The sequence below is a fragment of the Galeopterus variegatus genome, unplaced genomic scaffold (genome assembly GCF_000696425.1).
Source record: "Galeopterus variegatus unplaced genomic scaffold, G_variegatus-3.0.2 Scaffold3754, whole genome shotgun sequence".
NCBI lineage: Eukaryota > Metazoa > Chordata > Mammalia > Dermoptera > Cynocephalidae > Galeopterus > Galeopterus variegatus.
Genome location: NW_007729865.1, coordinates 67,562 through 78,104, shown reverse-complemented (window position 1 = coordinate 78,104; position 10,543 = coordinate 67,562). Strand labels below are relative to the sequence as shown.

The following is a 10,543-nucleotide window of genomic DNA, read 5'->3' as shown; positions in this document are numbered from 1 at the left end:
CCCCCCCATGTAGGCCTTTGCCCACAGCCACCCTTGTTCTGGCTCTGTAGCAGGGTGTGGCTGCCAGGAGATCCCAGATGCTGGGAGTTAATCAGGTCATGGGCTCCAGGGTCAGCACGGGAAGGAGTGGGTCTCAGGAAGGGCCAGACCTGGGGCTCTGCCTCAAGGATGGGGTTCCAGGCAAGGTGTCGAGAGATGTAGGAGCCCTGGGGCTGTTTTGGTGTCAGATGATGGAGGGTCAGGGGGCTTTGGGGAAGGCCTTGCCTGCCTCACACCCAAGTCCCCCAGGCATTGCTCACCCCTCTTTGTTCTCGCCCTGCACAGCCACCGTCAACAATAGCTCCGACACCGAGAGCATCCCCTCCCCACGCACCGAGGCTGCCAAGGACACGGGGCAGAATGGACCCAAGCCCCCGCCTGCCCTGGGCACCGACGGGCCACCCCCTGAGCCACCGACCCCACCTCCAGAGGATGCCCCGGCCCCCACCGAGCCCACCCCAGCCCCCGACACCGCTAGCCCACCCCTGCCCCCACCGGCACCCTCATCACCTGGCGCCCCCCCTCCTGTGGTCCCTAAAGAGGAAAAGGATGAAGAGGCTGTGGCAGCCCCCGCAGACGGGGAGGGGGAGGAGCAGAAGCCCCCCATGGCCGAGGAACTGGAGGTGGGAGTGGGCCAGACGGAAGAGCCAGGGGCGGCGCCCCACGAGGAGCCCGTCAAGACCGAGTGCAAGGACGAGGCCCAGGACGAGAGTCCCGACAAGGGCAAGGGGACCGAGGCCGGGGCAGAGGCCGCGCCCGACGGGGCCCTCAAGGTGGAGAAGAAGGAGGGTGGGGGCAGCAGAGCCACCTCGGCCAAGGGCTCAGGCGCCCCCCAGGACAGCGACTCGAGCGCCACCTGCAGTGCCGACGAGGTGGATGAGCCTGAGGGGGGCGACAAGAACAGGTGAGGGGGCAGGTGGCCCTGACCTCGGGCTTTTGTCTTCTGTGTATTCATTCTGCAAGCACTTACTGAGCGTCGACTGTATGCCGAGACAGCAGCACGTAGGCCGCTGTGCCCGGAGCCCTGCGCTAGTAAGGAAGGCAGAGGAGTCCAGGGACGGCTGATGCTCGCTGGGAGAGGGCAGCGGGGGTGGGGGGAGGACCTCCCCAGGAGGCTACATCTGAGCCAAGACCTGGACGGAGTCAGAGACAGCTCTAGGGAGAGAGTGTGCCAGGTGGCATGCATTAGCTTCTTGTGGCTGCTGTCCCAAAGGACCACAAACTGGGTGGCGAGAAAAAGCAGAAAGGTGTCCCTCGCTGTTCTGGAGGCTGGAGGTTGAGGTGTGAGATGCTGGCAGGGCCGTGCTCCATCTGCAACTCTGGATAGATCTTCCCTTCCTCTTCCAGCTTCTGGCTGCTTCTGACAATCGTTGGTTTACAGGCACATCGCTGTAATCTCTGCCTCTGTTGTCACATGGCCTTTTCCATGTGTGTCTCTGTGTCCAAATTTCCCTCTTATAAGGATACTGTTATTGGATTAGGACCCACCCTGATCCAGTGTGACCTCATCCTAACTTGATCTCATCAGCAAACAACCTATTTCCAAATAAGGTCACATTCACAGGTACCCAGGGTTAGGATCTGAACATATCTTTTTGGGGGACACATTTCTATGCTTGACGTGGTGGGAACCGCAAGTGCAGAGGCCAGGGGGGTGGGAATGAGCCTGGTGTGATTCGGGTACTGGGTGGGGGCAGACAGGAGGTGGGCAGGGCCGGCTCTCGGGCCTGGCGGGCCAGGTGCGTTCTGTTCTCAGGTCAACGGGAAGACGTTGAGCGCTTCCACTGCGGAGGCCGGGGTGTGATTTGTCCTGAGCTGGTTGGCTGGCTGCTGTACATGGGGGGTTTAATGGGGGTAAGAGGCACAGTCAGGAGGCTGTTGCTACTGTCTGGGGATGATGATGGAGATGCCAGAGGGTGGCTATGGGTGGTGGAGAGGGGAGAGCCAGAGATTAGAAAAGATTTTGGCAGTTCATCTCCTGTCAGCCAAGGGGCCAGGGCTCGGGCACTCAAGGCCCCCCAGCTGGGCCTGGCTTGTCCAGGCCCCTGGCTCTACTTTCCGGCTGGGTTGACCCGGAGGATCCTGTGCCATCCTGCCTGGACACCGATGTCTCAGGTGTGTTCCTCCCTCTGTCTGTGCTCTCCTGATGTGGGGTGCCCCTCCCCCCAGCCCTGGGCACACTGGTTTTTAACCATTCTGCATGGACATTTCAGGACCCTGAGGCCCCCCATCCAGAACCAAAGATGTCCACCCAAGTTAGGGCCTTTCTGGGCGGCTGAGGGCAGACGCCCAGAGACCCAGTCCCTGCTCACATCTGGGTGGCTGGAGGAACTGTTTTCTAGTGAGGTGGGCGGGTCATTTTATTTTGACCGAAAACAGTGTGGTCTGTTTTCTCTCCTCTAAAGTCTCTCAGAAAAGTTCCGGGCAGAGCAAGGGAGGAAAATCTGACCTTCAGATTTGCACAGAGCCAGTTCCTCTGCCCCATGATTCACCTTGGGCATGTTAAAATGGAAGTTCTAGAACGTTTACTAAAAACTCAGATTCATCTAGCTCTTGGGGAGGGGGAGGGTCCCTGGGGGCAGAAGCCTCGAGTGTGTGTGTGTGTGTGAGTGTGTGTGTGTGTGTGTGTGTGAGAGAGAGAGAGAGAGAGAGAGAGAGAGAAACAGAGAAACAGATGGTCCACAGGCTTCTGAGGGCATAGAGTTCCCAAGTTTCTTGCCCAACAGGCACAGCTCAGAAAACAGGGCTCTCACATGGCTTGGGCCACCAGGGTGGTTGTGCCCGGGTAACAGGGTCAGGGTGGGCCGCTTCCCACCCTGCTCCTGCCGGCTGTGGGGATAGAGTCATGGGAACACCTAGGAAGAGCGCTGAGCTCTTGGGGTGGCCACGCTGATAAACGGCCTCCTGAAGTCTGTGTTTTGGGGACACATGGCCTGCCCAGGCTGCAGGGCTGGAGGGTTGGCTTGAATCCCATCAGCTCCCCACCCCATCCTTGGGACCCGGCCTGATGTCTTGCTGGGTACTTTCAGCCTCCCACTCTCTGCCCCCACTGCCCCACCCAGGGACCTGTCCTGCTCTCCCCCAGCTGGGTCTGGCGGCCATCCACCCTGCTGCCTGAGGTCCAGAATTGAGCTCTGGGCTGGGAGTCAGGACACCTGGTCTGTCACGCCCTGTGTGACCCAGCCGGCTCCCCCGCCCTTGGGGCCTGCCTTGTCCTCTCAGCGAGCAGGGCTGGACTTGGGCCAGCCTGCTGACCTCTTCATGGTTGGCAGCCTGCCATCCCTCCCTTCTCCGCCGGCTATAACTGTGCAGGGCCAGGCGGGCTCTGGAGGATGCAGGCGAGATGCATCAGAGCACACCCGGCAGCCAGGGCCTCCCAGGAAGGGCCAGGGGGTTGGGTAGGCCCTCGAGTGACCTCTGGTCCTGGCACCTGCCTACCACCCTCCTTTCCACCCAGCAGCCCCAGCTGAATGAACTCTGCATCCCTGGACAGACGCTAGATGAATCTCATTCTGGCTTTTGCCTGGACGACTTTGGGAGAGAGGAAATTGTATTCTACTTCTGCTCTCTGGCACTTTCTGCCAGTAGACCCTGCCTGGGAATGTTCTTGGCAGACGACCAGAGATGGTGGCTTTGATTGCAAAGCCCCAAGTCTGCCTGCCCTTCCCTGTTCCATTTCCCAGAGAGGGTGCTGGGGTGCTGTTTGGCAGGTCAGGCCTTGAGGGAGTCCTTTCCCCAAGCCTCAGTCTTCTCATCTGTACAATGGTAGGGACATCCCCACTTGGTTGGCTTATTGTGAGAATAACTGAGCTGATGGCCATAAAATGTCAGCCCAGTGCCAGGCCCACAGTAGGTGCTCAATGAAAGATCTGCCATTCTTCTTTGGATCTGCTTCAGGACCCCCACAAAAACTTACCCCAAGAGGGGTCTGGATGTGGCTTCTTCAGTTGTCCCCCTGGAATTATGGACTAATCGTAACAGCAGTTTCTCCTTTGTTCCTTTATTCCACAAGTGACTGATTGGGCACCCACATGTGCCAGGCACAGTTCTAGGTGCTGTGGATGGTGGAAATGGGATGGACGAGGCCCTCACTCCAGGGTGCTCAGTGAGAGCACAAAGAAATAAACCTGTTGCTCACAGGATGAGTGGATGATGGCAAGGTGGGGGGCAGGGAGGGCACAGAATGGGCTAGGCAGGTAGGGAGGGCTTCTCTGAGGAGGTGACATTGGAGGTTGATCAGAGCCTTTAGTGAAACGCACGGGAGGGAAAGCCAAGCGGAGGGAACAGCCCATGCAAAGGCCCTGTGGCCACATGAGCTTGTGTTCTGTGAACAACAAAGAGGCCTGTGGCAGGGAGTGGAGTGTATGATGGGGCAAAGGGAAGGCGGGAGGGGAGATCGCGGAGGTGGGCAAGGGTTGGTCGGGGCCAGGGGTTGGGGCCAGGAGTCAGGGTTTTATCTTGGGGTCCTGAGGAGGCAGGGGAGTGGCAGGACCATGTCTGTACAGATGCTGTTCACAAACCAGCCCTCCCACATCCTCCCTGCCTGGTGATGATGGGGAAGCCAAGGCAGGGGCTCATGGGGGTGATGAGTGTCTCCCAGGCCCTCATCGCCATTTCCCCTCCCCTGGCCTTCCAGAGTAGGAAGAAAAACCACCGTCCCCAGAAGGTGGCCTGGCCACCCTTAGCACCAGGTGCTGTTTTCTCAGTGCCCCACACGCATCCCCTCCTCCAACCCAGACAGCGGCCCTATGAGAGGCAGCGCCTGCTTCCATCTCTAATTTACAGATGAGGAGACTGAGGCGCAGTCAGCTAAGGCCCAGGGCAGAAGGCAGGATTTGACCCAGAAGCCCAAGTGTTCAGCTTCAGGGGTGGGGTGGGTAGGCAGGGCAGGCCCCAGCCCCTCCCAGCCCCTCTTGGTCACATGCACTGTGCCAGGCTGCGAGAGCCCGTCCCCCACCCAGGCCTCCAGAGAAGAAAATAAAAGCCACTGTCTTCTATGAAAACAAAGGCAAGCAAGTGTGGGAGGCAGAGCCCGTGAGGAGGGCTCCGGGGGGCGGCACTCACCCAGTGTTCTAACGAGGGGTGGCTTCTGCCTTCTTCCTGCTGTAGGGCTGGGCTGCTGCTCCCTCTGGGGCTTAGGACCCTGGGGCCCTGAAGGATTTGAACCCAGGGCCTTGTGTTGGATGCCACCCTCTTTGCCCGTGAGAGGTCTGCCTGGGATCAGGAGGTCTCCTGTAAACTGTGTAGTGCTGTCCCCATGGCTCAGTCCCTACTTACCCTGCTTCACAGTGCAGAGCCCAAGGAAGGTTCTGGGTGTCCGTGTTGTGTCTCCCAGAGGGTGCCTGCAGAGAGCATTTGAGAGGCAGCCCTTGTTCCACCGCATGCCCTGCCAATCTGACTGCCCCCCGCCTGTGTGAGGAGCCCCAGGGAAACTGAGGCAGGAGCCAGCACACAAGCCCTGCAGAGAAAGCCCTAGCTCAGGGACAGTCTGCCTGGGACAGCGACACTTTGTGTCTTATATGTATTACAAAAACATATTTTGTATTTCTATAGGATTATATTGACACATATATAAACACTTGAATTTCAATTTTAACATTTGCATTTTAGTGTTTTTTTGTTTACACATACATAAAATATGACATTATTTTTACGGTTCATGAGAAAAAATACAGCTGATACATCAAACCTTGATTTTACAGCTTTATTTCTTTTTATAACACTTTATTGAGATATAATTCATATACCATACAATTCACTATGTAATGTGTACAGTTCAGTCATTTTTAGTACTTTCACGATGTCATGCGACCATCACCCCTGCGTGATTCCAGAATATTTTCATCACCATAAAAATAAACTCCATACCCATTAGCAACCACCCCCACATGCTTCCCTCCTCCCAGCCCCTGGCAGTAGCTAATCTGCTTTCTATCTCTATGGATTTGCCTATTCCCAACATTTTCTATAAATGGAATCATATGATATGTAGTCTTTTGTGCCTGGCTCCTTTCACTCAGCATCACGTTTTCAAGATTTACCCATGTTATAGCATGTGTCAGTGCTTCGTTCCTTTTTATGGCTGAATAATACTCCATTGTATGGTTATACCACAATTTTTTCTTTTTTCTTTTTTTTTGGCGGCTGGCTGGTACAGGGACCTGAACCCTTAACATTGGGTTTACAATACCAAGGCCTAACCAACTGAGTTATGCTGCATTTTGTTTATGCATTTGCCACTTGATGGGCATTTGGGTTGTTTCCACTTTTTAGCTACTATGAATAATGCTGCATGGACATTCATGGGCAGGTTTTTTGGTGGATATATGTTTTCATTTCTCTTGAGTATACACCTAGGGGTAGAAAGGCTGGGTCATAGAGTAACTCTGTGTTTAACCTTTTGAGGAACTGCCAGACTGTCCGCCAAAGTGGCTGCAGTATTCTTTTTTACGTTTGAGTTTACGGACACGAGCCAATTTAAATGGAGGATGATAAATGTGTGGGAGGGACAGGGATGATGGGTGTGGCAACAGTTGGAGCTGGGACAGGTGATAACATCGGTGTTTGGACTGGGGTCAGGGTGCCTTGGCCTGACGGTAGCGGGTAAAGCAGGGCTGGGCCCAAGTCCAGGAAAGGGCAGAGGCCGAAGGAGAGTCTTTAGGTGGTCCTGGGAGAGTGGGCAGGATGTGAACAGGTGGAGAGGGTGGGGGTGGAAGCTGGTTGCACATGGAGAAGTCAGGGTGACCTTCATCTGTCTGGCCCCCACCTGTGCACCATGGGCAGCTTCAGCAGGCGCCACCGAGTCTGTCTCTGCCCTCCCTGCTCAGCCGAGCGTGTGGCAGATGCAGGCAGGAGGCTGGTGCCCGCAGGACTGGTCTATCACATGCCGGTGGCCTGTGGTCCTGTAATGGCAGAGACTAGAGAGAGGGCTGCTGGTGGGGTGTCTGCAGGAAGGAGACGTGCTTTCCTTATGGCTGGGTATCCCGTCTGGGGGCTCAGGTGGTGTGAGCCTGGCTGTCGTGGCTCTTATCATGAAGGCAGTAGCTGCGGCTTACAGTCTGCATATGGCATTAGCCCGTACAGCTACAGTGCACAGTAGGGCCTGTGTCAATAGGACCTGCCGGCTTCTGGGACCCATCTTAGTTTTGCCCTCTAGCCAAATTCCAGGCCCCCGGCTGGTGCCCTCATGCACGCACTGTGGTCATTTAACTGGCTCTGAAGCCCTTGTGCAGAGACGAGTCTGTCTCTTCCATGTACCCCAAATACAGGGCCGGGCCCACTGTGTGCTCAGCAAGTGCATATCACAGGAGGGGGCCGAGAATTGGGCAGCCCCACTGGGCAGGTGAAGGGATCTCTGGCTGGAGCAGACCCTGTTGCTGCCCTCTTAGACTTCGTGCCAGCTGAGGAGCCCAAGGGGGGATTGTGGCAGGGTGCTGTGCCCAGTGCTGGGGTCCTGGAAATCCCCGAAGGCTTCCTGAAGGAGGCAGCCCCCACTAAGTAGCTTGAGAGCCACACTCCAGTGCAGGGTCTACCCGAGCACTCCACCTTGCACCTGTGCTGATCTCCTGGTTCTGCATCTCAGCAGCAGGTAAAGGGACCGTCACATAGGGCTAATTGGTGGACGGTGCACGCACCATGCCAGCCCCTCCACACAAAGCCTGCAGCCCACCTGTTTTTCTCTGCTAAGTAGATGGTGTGTGGGAGAGATTCCAGTAAGCAGGTGCAGCTCCCTCACTCCTGTCTCCAGTACACAGAGTTGATTTGGCTCCATGCCCAGGCCCCACCCTGCTCCTAAGCCTCTCAGATTCAAGTGATGAATAATTTCTCACTAAATATCGTAATCTCGCTATGTCTTAACCTGGTTGATGCTTTGGCTCTCTGGCAGCTTCTGCAGGGCCACGCATAGTATAGTCATCCCCAAGTCTGGGCTTCTCTGGGATTCTCCTTGCCTGGGGCTGTCTTGGGGGATGTTTGATGCTGGTCTGGGCCCCTGGCCATGCCCACCTTCCTGGCCTCTGGGCCAGGCTTGTAGGTGGTCTTGGTCCCGTGTGGCTCAGAGTAGTGAGGAGGAGCTGTCTGCTTGCCCTGCCTACGTTCCTGCTCCCCACCCTCGCAGGTGACTCTGGACATTTGCCCCCCACCCCCTGCCATTGAGACATACAGCCCCTCCCCCAGCAGGGTCCAGCGTGAGCCCCCAACTGCAATGACCTAACGCTTGCTTCCCTTCAGGCTGCTGTCCCCGAGGCCCAGCCTCCTCACCCCAACTGGTGACCCCAGGGCCATCGCCTCGCCCCAGAAGCCGCTGGACCTGAAACAGCTGAAGCAGCGGGCGGCTGCCATCCCCCCCATTGTGAGTGCCTGACCCCAGGACTCCGTGCAGAGCCCACCTTGACCTTGACCTCCTGTTCATGGGGCAGAGGGCCGGGTTGAGGTGAACAGCTCTGAGAGGGCGGGAGCCTGCACCTGCAGGCAGCTCTCCCCGGCCTCTCGGCCTCTCGTTTCCTGGAGAAATCCCCATGGAGATGAGGTGGGAGCAGCTTCGGGAAGCCGCCGGCGCACAGGGTGGGGTTCTGGATGAAGGTGCGGAGTTTGCAGCCTCCAACTCATCTCCCTTCCGCTCTCTTCTCCCGCACCCCCTAGCGCCCTCGGAGCTGACTGGGCGGCTCTCCTTTCTCCCAAGGGTTTTTCTGAGCCCCTAGACCAGACAACAGGGGAACATGGTGAGACAGGGAGCCCCCCTCCAGCTGTACCACCTCAGCCAGAAAAGGGTGGGGGCCCCACCAGTTCTGGCAGGCGGGCCCTTGGAAGTGTCCCCTCTCTTTGGAGGGGGTGGGCCTGGGCTTCCCAGATGCAGCTGGTGTCTGTGAGCTAAAAGACCCCAAACTGACAAGGCCACACTGCCAGCTCCCCGAGGCCTCTTTTTCAGTCCTGATTTCTCTGAGATTCAGAGGAGCTGGGTGTACAGGAAGGAGCTCCAGCCTCCCATTCCCCACTAGGCAGCTGGGATGGGCCCTTCTTTTAGAGGCGAGCACACCCATGCTGCTTAGGCAACCCCATGTGCTTTGTGCCAGGACCTCCCCTCCTGCCCTCACATGTGACCTTGAGCATCTTGCTGCCTCTTCAGGGCCATGGTTTCTAGGCTAGTCACAAAAGGTCACTCTCTGACCTCTGTCACCTTCGGGCACCTTTAAGGTTGCTCACATCTCCTTGCTTCCCTCAGCAGGTCACCAAAGTCCATGAACCTCCCCGGGAGGATGCAGCACCCCCTAAGCCGGCTCCGCCTGCCCCGCCACCCCCACAACACCTGCAGCCGGAGAGCGACTCCCCCCAGCAGCAGCCCAGCAGCAGCCCTCGAGGCAAAAGCAGGAGCCCTGTGCCTCCCGTCGAGAAGGAGGGTAAGTGTGTGCCAGTATCTAAGGGTCCCAGGGGAGTGAAGAGCTGATGGGCGACAATAAGAGATATTTGTGTGTCTAGAACAAAGGGCATTGTGTGTCTAGCTGTTGTAAACTCTGTCTATAGCAGCAGGGCAGAATTGAGTAAAAGTAAATGAGTAAAACAGGTGGGTGTGAGGCAGTAGGGCATGGTAGGGACTGTGGCAAATTGGAGAACTCATGTTTTTTCTAAAGTGGGCACATAATGGCCTCAGCCAAGAGTCACCACTTGGCAAGTCAGGCCTTGGGGTGGTTCTTTCCAAGAAGCCAGAAATCTGTCTTTTCTTGTGAAATCTCATTTCTCAACACTGGCAACTTTTCAAAATTTTCAAAAGCATTGTACACCCACAAAAACATGTCTGTGGGCCAGCGTCTGATCTGGCGGAATTCAGTCCACTCATGAGCTCCGAGAACCACAGATGATGCACAGTGCCCGGCTAGCAGCAGCCCTGGAGCTGGGCAGAACATGCTGCCCTCTCCAGCCCTCATCTTGACCTTGTTCCAGGCCAAGGTAGCTGGGTTCACTGGGGAGGCATAGGGTGATTCCCTGAGCAGCTGTGTTACAGCAACTGCTTGGGGCGTACTTTATTGTCACCACGTGAGGCTCAAGGTCAGGAGATAGGCGGGCGTGGTTTCTTGTTCTCTGAATCTTCTCTCTCTGCCCCACTCCCCAGTGGACCCAGGGAAATCTGAGCCTGTGTCCCCAAAGAGGCACTCTTCCCAGATCCACCTGGCATGCAGCAAATACAATTGGAACATGGCGGGCATTGGGGACTGACCCCCTAGAGGTCCCCCACTCAGGGCTAGTTCAGGCTCCTGCTGGCTGTTCTAAGAATCTAAAAGCAGCAGGACCCCTTACTGGCCTCCCTGACTAGCACAGCCCAGGGACAGGCCCAGGCAGTCAGTGTCACCAGCAGCCGCCCCTCCCTGGCACCTTGTGTGTAGCATCTCTGTTTCTCTAGAAAGTCAGGCTGGCCCTCGGCATGGGCCTCCTAGGAGGACAAAGAGCAGGGCTGTCCTAGAAGGAGGGGCTGCCAGACACTCCCTGTCTAATCAGCTGCCTGCCCGACTCC

At 56.9% G+C, this 10,543-nt stretch overlaps 1 protein-coding gene across 3 annotated transcripts in view; it reads left to right on the top strand.

Moving 5' to 3' along the window:
• NCOR2 (nuclear receptor corepressor 2) overlaps positions 1-10,543 on the top strand; it is a 161,922-nt gene that overhangs the window by 118,045 nt on the left and 33,334 nt on the right. For all 3 annotated transcript variants that reach the window (XM_008585917.1, XM_008585916.1, XM_008585915.1), the window contains 3 exons: positions 325-943; positions 8,269-8,389; positions 9,260-9,434. In XM_008585917.1, the coding sequence (XP_008584139.1) occupies positions 325-943; positions 8,269-8,389; positions 9,260-9,434 (915 nt within the window). The remainder of the gene's footprint in view (positions 1-324; positions 944-8,268; positions 8,390-9,259; positions 9,435-10,543) is intronic.